General features: G+C 33.1%; 1 protein-coding gene across 4 annotated transcripts in view; it reads left to right on the top strand.

Annotated features, from left to right (window-relative positions):
* Window positions 1–16,599, top strand: part of LOC138698483 (uncharacterized) — an 883,962-nt gene that overhangs the window by 310,166 nt on the left and 557,197 nt on the right. For all 4 annotated transcript variants that reach the window (XM_069824439.1, XM_069824438.1, XM_069824440.1 and 1 more), the window contains one exon: window positions 5,153–5,392. In XM_069824439.1, the coding sequence (XP_069680540.1) occupies window positions 5,153–5,392 (240 nt within the window). The remainder of the gene's footprint in view (window positions 1–5,152; window positions 5,393–16,599) is intronic.

The following is a 16,599-nucleotide window of genomic DNA, read 5'->3' as shown; positions in this document are numbered from 1 at the left end:
ATAAATTATAGTTAAGTACCATTCCAAATTCTGAATTCTTGCACCTTCCTACTTACAAACTTTCAAATTACATTAGCATTATTAATTGAAGATTATAAGACCCTGTGTTTCCCTAGTTAGAATTTGAAATTACATCAGCAGCAAGAATTTAAGTATATATCACTCCTACATTTTCCTAGTTACAGATTTCAATTCAATAAGTAATAAACACACAAAAGGATAAAGATAATATACCAGTAAGTTACATAGATAGATCAAGAGACATTAAGGACATGGACATAGTTCCACAGTAACAGTTTTACAAATTACACATACAATTAGAATATGTCTTAAAATATATTTACAAATTACCAAACCCCACATAAGAATAGAAACACTCTAAATTATATTTAAAAATTATCAAGACTTCACTTTCACTATCCTAGATTTCAATTCAATAAGCAATAAACCCACAAAAGGATAAAGATAATATACCAGTAAGTTACACAGATAGATCAAAAGACATTAAAGACATGGGCATAGTTCCACAGGATCAGTTTTATAAGTTACACATACAATTAGAGTATAATCATCTTAAAATATATTTACAAATTACCAAACCCCACATAAGAATAGAAACACACTAAATTATATTTAAAAATTATCAAGACTTCACTTTCACTATCCTAGATTTCAATTCAGTAAGCAATAAACACACAAAAGGATAAAGATAATATACCAGTAAGTTACGCAGATAGATCAAAAGACATTAAGGACATGGACATAGTTCCACAGTATCAGTTTTACAAATTACACATTACACATGCAATTAGAATATAATCATCTTAAAATATATTTACAAATTACCAAACCCCACATAAGAATAGAAACACACTAAATTAAAATTAAATATTATCAAGACTTCGCTTTCACTATCCTATTTACAAGTTTTGCAGTTTCACTGTCAAGTTTGATGTTTCACAGAATTGTGAAGTCTATATGTATGTATGATGTATGTATGTATGTATGTATGTATGTATGTATGTATGTATGTATGTATGTATGTATGTATGTATGTCCATAATAATTTACATGATTATAAAATAAGGTCACAAATACATACAATCAATACAAGAAATAAGTAAATGTCTATATACCATGTTGTAGGCTTAATTCAAGTTTGAATACATGTTTTATTAATGAATTAAATTTTTTATCTACTAAGATTTATTTCAAATCATCCGTCCTCAAGTGAGGTTGACCACTGGGATCCGGAATTAACAAACATAAAAGATAAAGGGAAATGAAACGAGCAAAATAATGATTCGATTTGTACATTAAAACAAAAATGTACTTGTTAACATATAGATGATAGTGTAGAATTTGAAGAGAGGCCTTCAGAATTTCCATTACAATCTTCTGAACCTCATAAAAGGGAATTTGAAAGGATTTAAGGGTGTCATATGTAAATTTTGGTAAACAACCCCTCGCTCCAAATAGTAAGCCTGCAACATCCCAGTTGTAAAGCAAAATGCCATATTTTTCACTGAGGTATGGAAGACAAGGTACATATTTAGCTCGCTTGTCAACATTAATCTGCTTGATTCGTGTCTCGTTCAAAGCAAATCGTAGGGTCTAAGACCATCGCTTTCTGGGTTCTTCTATTGATGGCAATTATATCGACTCTTCTATGAGAATCATCTTCAGACACACAATGAATCTCCTCATGTACTTCCCATCCTCTGTTTCTTAGCAGGTTGGCAATTGCTGTACGGGCACGATGGTGTCTGTTGTTACGCAGTAGCTCTCCCTTCTTACAGAACCCCAGTACGTAGCCTGTATCAAAAATCTGTCAGACGGAATTTTTTAATGGGTTATACATGAATGGCTAATTGTAAGACCTTTCTATAGTATTAATGAATTTATTGAGTGTGAGATGGATGCTTCTTTTTAATGAATACATAACTGACGATGTCATTTTCACTTTCTTATGTACTGATCTGTGGCAAACAAAGTATTATTATTATTATTATTATTATTATTATTATTATTATTATTATTATTATTATTACTATTATTATTATTATTATTATTATTATTATTATTATTATTATTATTATCATCAATAGAACGGCACAATATATGGCATATGCGGACGATATTGTTATCTTATCACGCAATGTAAGTACAATGGATGAAATACTCAAACAAATAGAAGCTGAAGCAATCAAAACCGGTCTGGAAATTAACAATGATAAAACTAATACATGTATAATATGAATCATGACAATACTAATAAGATTAATTTGAATGATACTAATTTTGATAGAGTTTCCTGTTTTAAGTATCTGGGTTCCATGGTGAAAGACAATAATGATGTTATGACTGATATAAAAGAGAAGTCCATTTTGAATCTTGCGTAAACCACTTTTAACACTTGAATATAATTAATTGATGAACTAGTGGACTTACTCGTGTTAAATATGTAATATTTGTCCGGCGTACAGCTGTTTCAGTGCATCACGCACCATCATCAGAGCCTACTAGATCGCGGCGTCATCTCGAACTTCTCTGCCTGTTAGGAGGGTGTGTTTTATTGTTGGAATGTGTTGGATTGTGGAGTCGAATAGTGTGTGTGTGTACTGAAATTGATCTGTGTGTTGAGGATTTGATCGGGGTGTGTTTTAGTGTGTTTGTATATTTCGTATTGTTCTAGTGTGTTGAGTAATGTAATAGTAATAACATGTAATAGATGGACAAGTTCTACATAGGACAGACAGGCAGATCATTCCAAACTCGCTACAAAGAACACATTAAAGCTATAACCAGAGGACACAACACATCTAGATACGCCGATCACATAACCAATGCCAACCATACATGCAATAACATAAATACGGACATGGAAATCCTACACACACAACCCAAGAACCAAAAACTCAACACACTAGAACAATACGAAATATACAAACACACTAAAACACACCCTGATCAAATCCTCAACACACAGATCAATTTCAGTACACACACACACTATTCGACTCCACAATCCAACACATTCCAACAATAAAACACACCCTCCTAACAGGCAGAGAAGTTCGAGATGACGCCGCGATGTAGTAGGCTCTGATGATGGTGCGTGATGCACTGAAACAGCTGTAAGCCGGACAAATATTACATATTTAACACGAGTAAGTCCACTAGTTCATCAATTAATTATAAAAGAGGAGATTGCAGCTGGGAATCGAGGTCTTTGGGCACTAAATAAAACTGTGAAGTCCAGGTGTATCTCAAGAAAAGCTAAAATAAGAATATATAAAACTATTATTAAACCAATAGTAGTATATGGAAGTGAAACCTGGACTCTATCTGAAAGGGCAATAAAGATCTTAAATGCCTGGGAAAGGAAAGTATTACGGAAAATCTTTGGGCCTACTTATGAGCAAGGGTTTTGGCGAATCAGAACAAATGCTGAGTTATATGAATTATATAAAGATATCAACATTGTTGTTGACATAAAACTCAGAAGGTTAGAGTGGCTGGGACACGTAGCCAGGATGGAGAACAATCGCACACCCAAAGCTCTACTAGATGCATTGCCAGTAGGAAGAAGGAAAGTCGGACGACCTAAATTGAGATGGCTGGATGACGTTCAGGCTGACCTAACAAAAGTTGGAATTAAAAGATGGAGAAGACGAGCGTTAGACAGGAGTGATTGGTCGGATGTTCTGAGGGAGGCTAAGGCTAAACTACAAGGGCCGTAATGCCAGTGATGATGATGATTGTTATTATTATTATTATTGTTATTATTATTATTATTATTATTATTATTATTATTATTATTATTATTATTATTATTATTATTATTATTGAGGTTCTCGCTGATATGTACAGGGACATCACTTTATTTTTACCAACATTTTTAACATTAACCTGGCTATACTCGGAAACACTGTTACCCCCCTTCTATTATAGGAGTTTGGAATTGCTAGTGCAATATGTAAACAAATCATTTTACTAGCGATAGGAGGAGAGAAAAGTAGTGTATCCATTTATGTTGCAGGGAAATACAGTATTACGATTTTCAGTTTGATAATTACTTTTACAGTATTTTATCAAAAAACAGTAGAATAGTACCGGTAACATTTTTTTTTTTTCACAAACTCAACTCTTTAGGCTGTTATATTCATTATGTAATGTCTACTTTATTCAGCATATTACTAACCTAATTTATTCCTGAGAATTTTGTGAGCACTTCCGTAAGAAACCCCAATTTCTACAGCTAACTTCTTGACCGACTTATTAGGACCTCGCTGCATCCTTTCTCTAGCATCTTCTACAGCATCTTCTGTTATCTTTGTTGGCCATATTACACTTTTCTTCCTTTCTGTACACTCTGTTGCTCTAAATTTATCTACCAGATTAATGACATTTCTACGAAAATATTCCGTAATTATATAATCAGGAAATTGTGAAAAAAAAAAAAAACTGTTGTTCACATTCGGTTATGTTGTAATTCCAGTTTCCATCGTCGTCCTTCATACCAACAAACAGTAAAACAAAACTCTTGTTTAAATAATGCTGTTAAGTACCGCACCATATTATAGGGTACCGTACTCTAATCTTCACTTGTGCTCAGTCCACACAGATAAATTCAGTTATGTTACACACGATACCTGTGTAAAAATAAACTTCAATAATATAAGCTCTTTCTTCTACAGAAAATGCAACATATTTCTGAAACACACTGTACTCTGTACTGTTTATTTCACTGCTAGCAACAGCGGCCGTAAGTTTGTGTGACTGACGTTAACAAGGACATTAGTGAAAGGGGTGGGAGTCAAGTACATTTAGAAACGCAGGTACAATAAAAATTGAAGTAAAAATAAAATGATGTCCTTGTACATCTATTATCAGGCAGTACATATATCTTGATGATATGTGTCAGAGGAAGAACAATTATTGCATAGTTCTTAAGTGTGATTGGTGTAATATGTTACTAGCCAGCGATGTATGCAATAGAAGGGGAAAAAGAACTCGCTACCCTACCCCATTATCTCCTGGCTTAATTGCCTCATGAGTGATGCGTTATTGATATCATTTATTTGGATCCAACGAGTCTTAGGACTGTTGACTGAACATACATTCATGTCCATCCTTCTTTCTTTCGCAGGAGACTTAAGGCGGAGCTGCAGGCCCTGAGACGCAAGGGGGCGCTCCGTACGGGTCAGGGCTGGGGCCCAGAAGAGACGAGCCCAGGGGGCCGGGCCTGTGCGCGTTGCCGGGCCGAATTGGGCCGCATCATGAACAGGGGTGCATTCTGTCGAGCGTGTCGCCTGCGCGTCTGCAAGGCATGCCGGGAGTACAGCGTGAGATCCACGGACTGGGTGTGCTCCGTCTGCCACAAACACATGTGAGTTGCGAGGAAATGTTATATCTACAGCATGTTCCATTTTATTAGCGATAGTTTTTGTTATGGATCTATACATGTATTTAAAATTTCCCTCACGGTGGAAGTTTCTGCAAAATTCATAAATATGTCAATGTTACGTGAGCCATCAAGACATGTTGATTGCGAGAAAAATGTTGATACGGTCCTTAGATATAAATAATTTTGTCAATTTATGTATGACATAATCTATCTATCTATCTATCTATCTATCTATCTATCTATCTATCTATCTATCTATCTATCTATCTATCTATCTATCTATCTATCTATCTATCTATCTATCTATCTATCTATCTATCTATCTATCTATCTATCTATCTATCTATCTATCTATCTATCTATCTATCTATCTATCTATCTATCTATCTATCTATCTATCTATCTATCTATCTATCTATCTATCTATCTATCTATCTATCTATCTATCTATCTATCTATCTATCTATCTATCTATCTATCTATCTATCTATCTATCTATCTATCTATCTATCTATCTATCTATCTATCTATCTATCTATCTATCTATCTATCTATCTATCTATCTATCTATCTATCTATCTATCTATCTATCTATCTATCTATCTATCTATCTATCTATCTATCTATCTATCTATCTATCTATCTATCTATCTATCTATCTATCTATCTATCTATCTATCTATCTATCTATCTATCTATCTATCTATCTATCTATCTATCTATCTATCTATCTATCTATCTATCTATCTATCTATCTATCTATCTATCTATCTATCTATCTATCTATCTATCTATCTATCTATCTATCTATCTATCTATCTATCTATCTATCTATCTATCTATCTATCTATCTATCTATCTATCTATCTATCTATCTATCTATCTATCTATCTATCTATCTATCTATCTATCTATCTATCTATCTATCTATCTATCTATCTATCTATCTATCTATCTATCTATCTATCTATCTATCTATCTATCTATCTATCTATCTATCTATCTATCTATCTATCTATCTATCTATCTATCTATCTATCTATCTATCTATCTATCTATCTATCTATCTATCTATCTATCTATCTATCTATCTATCTATCTATCTATCTATCTATCTATCTATCTATCTATCTATCTATCTATCTATCTATCTATCTATATATATATATATATATATATATATATATAATTTTAACTGGTAATGGAAATTACGGGAAAATGGCTGGACGGATTTTCATAAATGACCCCTCATTTTGAAGCTTCGAACTCAAAGTTTTTCGAAAAAATAGTAGTTTTCAGTGAAATGTCAATTTTTAAACATAATTTTCCTATTTTCCAAAATCCATCTGTCGTCAGTTTTGAGAACTAGTTAATAGCATTCACGGCCGACTTGATATTCCCTTCGCTTTTTTGTGAAGGAGAAACGAAGCAGAATAAAACAAAACACATACTACAGTAAACAATATTACACGAAGGCCATGATCTGCAAGAATGCTGACATATTTAGAGCTCAAATTAAATTGGTTATTAGAAACTTAACTTACTAATAATAATTTACAGGTTCGATTCTGTGGTGTGTAATTTTCTGGGTACAGCTGTGTATTGGAACAAAACTACAAAACTTGAGGTGGTTTGATGACATTATTACCATTAGAAATTAAATATTATTATAGTTAATGCCATGATATGACTATGTTTCATTAATTATACATATTAATGCTATATTGATGATATGAAAGTGAAACGTTTTGGGGTTATATAAGTAGATGTAGAGAATAACTTAAATTAGATTTTGATTTCTATATTTTACTGAGTGGCGGCTATGTAGTATATATAGTATATGTTACTGAAAGCTATAAAACTTACGTAAGATAATAATATTATTAAAAATCAAATATTTTTATAGTTATTAATCAAGTGGGGTTGGGTCTTTTTCATATATTTAATGGCGGTGTGGTGTAGATATTTATATGCGTGGTTCTCTTCAGTATTGGCTCGAGAGAGAGTATATTTTATTATTATAGAAGCAAATAACTTTCAGAATGTTTGGTATTCTTCATTGAAAATAAATCTGAAAAATGTTTATTTGAACGTCTAATGAACTTAGTTTGCAGCATTTGCTGCACAAGCCACTAATATATATATATATATATATATATATATATATATATATATATATATATATATATATATAATTTGAACTGGTAATGGAAATTACAGGAAAACGGCTGAACAGATTTTAATGAATGACCCGTCATTTTGAATCTTGGCATCCAAGGATTTTCAGAAAAATAGTAACTTTCAGTGAAGCGTTAGTTTTCCTACATAATTTTCCTATTTTCCAAAATGCATCTTTCTTCAGTTTTGAGAACTAATTGCATTTCAGAATAAAACAAAACACACTACAATATACAATAGGCAATTACACGAAGGCCATAACCTGCAGGATTGCTGACATATTTAGAGTTCAGGTGGTTTAGATTCTCTGACATCAAAATGCCAATATGTGGGTCTTCATTTGTGTAATTTTTATAACGTATAAAAAGTAATTTACAGGTCTGATTCTCTTGTCTGTAGTTCTCCGATTACAGCTGTGTATTGAATATTAAGAACTACAAAACTTAAGAATGTTTGATGACAAGATAATAGCTAAAAATAAAAAAATGAAAAATTTGTATAGTTATGTCAGAATTAATTTTGTCTCACTAAAGCAAAGAAAAAATACGCAACAATTAATTACGGAAAATAATATGAAGCATGCAATATTTCTCATAATATGCAGCTTTGGTGTAAAATAGTGTGCTTTTAATGTTCATCTTTTATGGTTAAAAATGTTTATAAAATTAAACAGAAAAATTATTTAAATAATTTCATACAGTATATAAAACTAAATATAAATATCTACATACCGAATACTAAATAAATTTTACAAAAGAAAGAGTTCATCCAAAGGGCTGGACTCGGGAAGGGTACCCAAAACGCTCATTGCATTTCCGCGTTGAACTGCAATACTTAAACGATGACGCACATACGTAGTTCAACGACGATCACCAGTATTGGAGATCAATATTTGGTCGATTTGAGATACCAAAACTTTAGATTAAATATTCTTCAACATTTCTTAAGTGTCTCGTATATTATTCCACATTAGTACCTCACGTTTTAAACAATAGTCTGATTTCCGCTATGTTAATATTTGTATTTGTGGACGTAATTCCACGCCGCTTCGCTAGATGTCAAGTCCGCGATATTTCGCATTCACGTCAATGCTGGTAGTATACAGCTTCCGGTATTATTATAGTAAGGTATTTGGTAGCAACACCAGCGTCGTTCGCACACAGACTGCTAGCTGTCCGGTAATATTATAGTAAGGTATTTGGCAAAACTTCATTTCTCATACTAGTTTATTAAACCGTGTCGGACTGTAAAGAAAACAACTATCGCAATGTCTACATTTTATATGTTGTCTAATATTATACTGCTCTCAAGCGCCTGAAAATTCCTGAAGCCAGCATAACACCTCGAAGAACTGGAATACATCTTCGTGATGAATTGCGAAAGAGATCGTTTGAATCCTGGTGTCAGTTACCTCATAAGGGGAAAGGTGTAGTCATCTATGAAGAATATCCAAGAGCCAATTCATGGGTCAACACCAAAAAGAATTTGTCGTCTTCAGAATATATTAATGCAATCAAGATGTCCTGCAACCTTACTGCAGTGCGCTCCGTTCCTGGCAGAGCTTTCAGCACAACCCGTTGCCGTCAACCAGGCTGCAACGAGACAGAAACTCTTGGCCATGTGTTGGGCTTTTGTCGGAAAGGAGAGTTATTGCGTAACAACAGGCATCATAGAGTCCGTGGAGCTATCGCCTGTCTTCTTCGGAACAAGGGTTGGGAAGTTCATGAAGAGGTCCACTGCATTTCTGAAGACGACTCTCACAGAAGAGCGGATATAATAGCAATAAACAGGCAACAACAAAAGGCTATTATCATAGATCCAACCATACGCATGGAGAGAGATCTAAACCAAGCCCATCAGGTTGATCAGGAAAAGAGGGCCATTTATGAACCTTGTATTCCCTACTTTAGTGCCAAGTATAACATCCCTCTGTTCAATTGGTCAGTGACAGGTTTATTTTTTGGTGCTCGGAGTTCTTTACCAAAATTTACATATCATTTTTAAAACAATTATCAATATCATCTTTTGAAATTCAAAAAATCATCTCGCAAATTCTCAAAGATTCCCTGCAGATTATACAATTTCATTTATACCACTCAGAAGGCCTTAATTAAGGATATGCCAATTTTACATAAAATCTTTTTTTAATAGTATAATTTTATAGTCATCTTCTAAGATTTTATTTCATAATTGATAATCAATGGTGCTTAATTATTACATTTTATTTTTATAACACTATTCATATTTAATTCATTTTATTTGTTTGCTATTAATTTCCGGATCCGCGTGGTCATCCTTAATTAAGGTCGGATGAGATATTTCTCTCTCTCTCTCTCTCTCTCTCTCTCTCTCTCTCTCGTTTAATTTTGGTTATTTAATTTTCATACCAATTTTTTCTATTGTTCTATTAAAATTATAGCATATACATTAACCTGTTGTATCCTATGGGATACATTTGTCAATTTAAGGGTTAAACCTGTAGCCGCGTCTAGGCAATGTTTTGGTGTCTCAACTTCGTTCCTTAATTAGCACCAACTTTAAGGTTAGAATCCGTTTGGATAAACTGTCCTGCCGAATGATAGAATTATAACGATTGTTGGTTCCAGTGAATGAGATCTATTGATCAAACGTACAAATCTGCTATTATTATTATTATTATTATTATTATTATTATTATTATTATTATTATTATTATTATTATTATTATTATTATTATTAAACTTCAAAGACGTTTAAGGTACGAGTAATACTCAATTTTATTACGGTAATAATTAGGGCTAGGATTTTGATGACCTATAAATCATGAAAAAATGTCCTAACAACAATGCATTTATGACCTAAAAATCTTTTAAAAATGACCTAAAAATTGATCTTACATAATTGGCTTAGTAGGAAAAGAGGTTTTGTGCGAGATCGTGCGTATTTGCTTGCTTTCCGCACAAAACCAATACGCGGTAAGTGTGAAATACCACATTCAGTATTCCCAACGTAACACACATAACAATTTCCCTATTCTTACCGCTTAAGCGTCATATTCATTTTACTGCTTTAGGCTTTTAACATATTATTTTTAAAGACGTTCAATATAGTAATAATTATAAATTGGAAACTTACCACTGCAATTTCACCTAAATTGCACTGTTAATTATTGTTTTTAAATATTTGCAAAAATTAAATAAACTCTACAACACCACAAAAGTTACTGCATTTGTAATGCAAGTAACATTAAGGAAGCCGTGAAAAAATCAACAAGATTCCAGACTTATCATAGACTGGGGGAAAAAAAAAGACAGACGTATATCACGGCCTGCTGCAGTATAGTAAACACAGAAAACATTTTATAGGAACAATGTTGAAGATAGATATATTTGTTTTCCAAAGTTGCCGTCATTGAACAGAAACCAAGATGGAGATTTCATTGCAACTAATTAGAAATTCCTCTTTCAGGTATGTAATAAACGATCTTTGCACAAAATAATGTACGATGCACGAGCGGTATGTTTGTTTTCATGTTCTCGGAAATTAAAAAAGCTCAATTACGTTTCCCTTTTTCAATCTTTTCCTCGAACATGAAAACGTCAACATACCGCTTTTGTAACGCATATTACTATTGTGTTACCTAATATTTAGACTAGTAATTAAATTAAATTCTAGTACTAACATTTAAGTTTATTTAATTTTACACAATTTTTCTAAGTAGTACACTTTAATTAATTATTTTACCTGATGTAGTTTCCATGTAGTCCACCACAAGGCCACTCTTATCCGGAACTAGCAGGCATAGAGGAGTCTACATTGAAGGGTGGTTGGACTGATCCATTACATGGGGTGTACTACGTTAAAATGGCAATATTTGTGTGGAAAAACGATTAAAATATTATACAAAATAATGGATATTAATGGACAAAATATGTGGAGAAAATATCAAAGGATATAAATATTATTTTACATTAATAATGGGGATTTATGGCAAAATTAAATGAAAATGCCTAAAAAATGACCGAATGAAACAAAAGATGCTCTTATGAGTTGAAACAGGCAAAAAATGCAAAAAAAATGCAATAACAAATATGTCTTAGAACACTCAGTTTATCACATAACATATAAATATTAAAGCAGCTATGTTTCTGGCTTACTAGAAAAAAGATGCAATTTCATCAAAATCCTAGCCCTAGTGATAATACAAATGAAAGTAAAACCTGAAATGTTCGGAAAACCTTGCTTTGTAGTCCACGAATATTGTTGAAATATAAACTGGACTTCTCTTCCAGGAAACCGTCATTTAGCGAAGCTGTGACTGAGTCAAAATAACGATTCTGACATTTCTAGCAAGAACTTTTGATGAAGCCAGAAGCGAATGGTTCTGCCATACCGTGTGATATTGTGCTAACCTACGCGGTGTTTTGACAGATCTAATGACTGCTTATGGTTTCCGTGAATGTCAATTCGATATACAGTGGGATGCACGTAACCCAGGACACGCCTCTGTCTATTAGTGAAGTTTATGGGTCGTAGATACGATGCCACGAAGAGGCGGCATTGTCAGCATAGTTTAATATGCCAGTCAAGTACTGCACTCGGAAGCAAGACTGCTCTGTTTAGTCACGTAACTCTGTGAAATGAATAGTTCTGCGAAAGAATCACCCTAATGTATACAAGAAATTTTCATTTAAATGTAACTTATTTGCGAGTACAGTAAAATCGCGTTAATCCGAACTAATTGGGAAGGGGATAAGTTGACCGGTTTAACGATAGTCCGGATTAACTAAAATAACCTAAAAGAACAGTAGAAAGTGCATTAAAACTCCGTTTATAGCAACAAAACACGTTTATTATGGTGTGTTTAACCCTTTGAAGCATAGTGGTTGTTCAGAAGAACCACCGTTTTCTTTCTTTCTACATTTTATGGCACAGATATTCCACCAAGGAACCGCCTCTTCAGTATACATATACTGTTTTCGCTGTAAGAAAAATCCTAATGTAAACACAAGCACGTAGCTGTCAGACCCATGATTAGCTCACAGTCGAAACACTCACACGACGCAGGAAAATATAGTCCGTATTTGGAAACTATCATCTTAGATTATTTGAAAATAAAAAATTGAATTCTAGTTGTTAAATACAATGAAACATATAACTTCACTTGTGTGTAAAACGCTATGTAAAAGAAAATCTACTTTTATATTTTGTTATGTAGTATGAACGCGGATGAATACCAACAGTAATACCAAGGTAGTCTGTTCTTGTAACAAGCTGGCGTCACTTGAGCTCGTAGTTGTTCATGTAAGCACGTGGTACTGAAGTATGGCTTCTGCATCCTCGGTGTGTGTGGTTATTAATCATAAGAGTGGAATCCCTCTCAAAAGCGGAGAAAAACAAATAGCCTTATATGTATATAATAAATTAAGTGAGTTGAATCCAACGTTATCTATTCAGAGCAAGTTAATTAGACCGCACGGTCCAGCTGGAAAGGATAACTGACGCTGGTGTGAACCGTCTCGTCATAAATCCTGCCGACGATAGTTCTGACGACTCCGACTGGAAGGAATAACTCCTTTGTCCGGCAGCGATTGACCTTACACCTAAGTTTAAAGTAATTTAATTACAGTAATTATAAAGTAAATGTTTCCTAAGCAAACGAATGCATAGTAGTGAGGTTAGGCCTACTTGACGAGTAACGGGAAATGTTTAACATGAAACAGACTGTACAACAGTAGGCGGGAACACGCACTGAGAATCTATGGCGCCAAACAGCGGAAAATGAAGCCTCACTTCAGTCACGTGCTATGGTTTACTTTAGGATATTTCTTACAGCGAAAAGATTATATACAAGAGATTTACATTTAAATGTAACTTATTTGCGAGTACAGTAAAACCGCGTTAATCCGAACTAATTGGGAAGGGGATAAGTTGACCGGTTTAACAATAGTCCGGATTAACTGAAATAACCTGAAAGAACAGTAGAAAGTGCATTAAAACTCCGTTTATAGCAACAAAACACGTTTATTATGGCGTGTTTAAACCTTTAAAGCATAGTGGTTGTTCAGAAGAACCACCGTTTTCTTTCTTTCTAAATTTTATGGTAGAGATATTCCATCAAGGAACCGCCTCTTGAGTATACATAGAGGTGCCATCTATGTTTTGAAATTGTGTGCAGAGTTAAAATGTTGAAAATAATTGATCGAAGCATTGTTATGAACCATGAGATGAAAAACATAAGAAATTAATTTGTGCTACAAAGGGTAAAGTCATGCGCCTAAATACACTACACAGTACAGTCAAATGTATATACTTTAAACCTTTGTTTGTGTAATCGATAATAATATTTGTTTTTAGGGGAGAGTTGGGTAGTATCGGACATCGGATAATATCGGACAGTGAGTTTCTTTCATCTACCACTAGATGATAGTACCTGAATGACATGGTTACGTTTCTGTGATGTCGCATACAGAAACTTAACCATGTTATTCAGGTAATACCATCTGGTGGTAGATGAAAGAAACGCACTCTCCGATATTACCCGTTGTCCGATACTACCCAACTCTCCCCTATAGTTTAATTACTTTAATGTAAACTTGATAGCTTTTCTTTATTTTTAATAGTATAGGTATAATTTTGTAATTCCATGGTTCTAATGTATAAGAGTAAGTCTTAAAAGAAGGTTCTTCAATTTTTTTAACCTTTTTTTGCCTGTCCGGATTAAGCGAAGTCCGGCTTATCGAGGTCCGGATTAACGAGGTTTTGCTGTATACGTGGATATCTTTTATTAGTTAAAAACAAATTTCACTACATACTCGGTTCAAAAAGTTTCAGGAGTATATTTTCTTCGCCGAAATGAATAATGTATATGGAATACTGTATTTTTTGTTTCTGGTGTTGGTATCATTCATGACGTCACTTCCATAGAAAAGACAGGCTTCGATACGAATTGGAGTCACGTGATTATCATGGTCTAGTTATGGCCATCTTGACAATAGCCTAATATAAATACATGTTCAAAGTTCTAAAAAAACAAAGGTATTGGTATATTAAACTCATATTAGACATGCATTTATATATAAACTAGTTCAATGTTGGCCATGTTGTGACTAAGAATGTGACGTCGCGCCGTAGTCTAGCCACACATATAAGTCTCATGATCATAGTCACTGTTGTATGGCAACTGTCTGTTGTTGTTTGCGTGATATTCGTACGTCGAATTTCAGAATGTGGGATAGAGAGCAACGCGCAAATATCATATTTTCCGTTTTTTGCATAAATCTCCTTCAGAGACATTAAGAATGCTTGATAAAGCTTATGGTGAAGCAACAATGAAAAGGAACGCAGATCTGTCTGGCATAAGCGATTTCCTGAAGATCGATCGGAGCGCTGGTCGTCTTTGATTGTGTTCACAATTGGATCTCAAATAATCTATTCAATAGTATTCAAGAATTTTTTTGTTTTTATTGATATTTTCTTTTTTGCCGCTCATTTTTATTAATTTAATGTATATTATATTTTATTGTATAAATGTTTTTAACTCTCAACATACTTTTGGAGTGTATAGCTAAATAAGGGTTGATTGATTAATTGATTGATTGGTTGATTAATTCATTGATTGATTGATGCTATACGCTGTACGTATACTAGTGAATATTTTTTTTTAATATGAACTTTCTAAAGAAATTATGTACTGGATAATTCGAATATTAAGGGGAGGCAGAGGTGAATATTTCAAAATCCACAAAATTTATCCGATTTGTTTGAAATTGATCATGGATAATAAGTATGTTATTAGTAATGGACATACCAAGTTTCAACTTTCTAAGTACGATAGTTCTGTAAATATTAATAATTTTATAAAACTTTACATCGTTTGATATAAAATGCTCCATGTACCATATTGTAAGAAATTTTCAATATTTCTTTTTATTTATATGTTCAGAGAAGGTATATAAATAATAATAAGTATTAGTTTATTATGAGAATAATATAGTAATAGAGTTATCTTGGTTTTAATTTCATACTTTTAAAGGGTACAAAATCAAAAACTAACATCGGAATCTGAAAATAAAGATAATAAAAATGGAAAAAACCAAATTTTCATTTTTTTCTTCAGTTTTGTTCGGAAATTTCACCTCTGCCTCCCCTTAATGTTTCAATTTTTTTATTCAAACTTGTCTTAAAGTTCGAATTTAGATATTCTACTGTGATGAGATTTTACCGCCTTTGAATTCTCTGTCCCAGAACATTCAGAAACTTTATCTAGACATATTAAGTTTGTAGCTAAATTTCAGATACACTCTGTATATACCAGACTAATAGAAGTATTGCAGTGGGTATTTTAATACAGAAGTTTCGCGTTTTAGTTATAAATTAATCTACTACATTGTATCACTGAATTACCCAATTATTATCCTTCCAGATTTGTTAGTCTCGTATAATTTTACAGTCACCAGATACTGAAGGTGTCCAGAATACACAACTGTCATAATATTGTATATTTAATATTGATTGTGTAGGTATCAGACTTAGTAGCAATTCCAGTTTTCTGTTATGTACACGTTTCATAAGTATTGCTTGTTTTAGCATAATTGACGCACGTGTTTGAAGGAGACACGAAGCTAATTAAGTGTGACGCCGGTTCTATAAAAAGGGCGTGGCTTTCTCCTAGAAGGATCAAGTTTCGACTGCTGATACAACGTATTGCTGATTAATAATGGAAGTACAGACATATCCGTAAATCGGTAGTTACAATTACTGTTCGATTTTTAGATGTTTATGAATATTCTTATGACCAAGTGCACCGATGTCGATTAATTTCGACAGTTTCGTAAAGACTATAGTGAGGATCATGTAAGAGCAGTTCCTAAAAAGCTAATTTGGCCGTCTCTTCAGTGTTGCCAACTAATACCAGATGCCACCAAAGAGGGTAAAATCACAATGCCATGTACGGTAATAATAATAATAATAATAATAATAATAATAATAATAATAATAATAATAATATGTTTATGAACACTTATGGCCAA

The sequence above is a fragment of the Periplaneta americana genome, chromosome 4 (genome assembly GCF_040183065.1).
Source record: "Periplaneta americana isolate PAMFEO1 chromosome 4, P.americana_PAMFEO1_priV1, whole genome shotgun sequence".
NCBI classification, from domain to species: Eukaryota; Metazoa; Arthropoda; class Insecta; order Blattodea; family Blattidae; genus Periplaneta; species Periplaneta americana.
The sequence above is the reverse complement of the archived record's forward strand: the minus strand, read 5'-3'. Positions and strand labels throughout refer to the sequence as shown.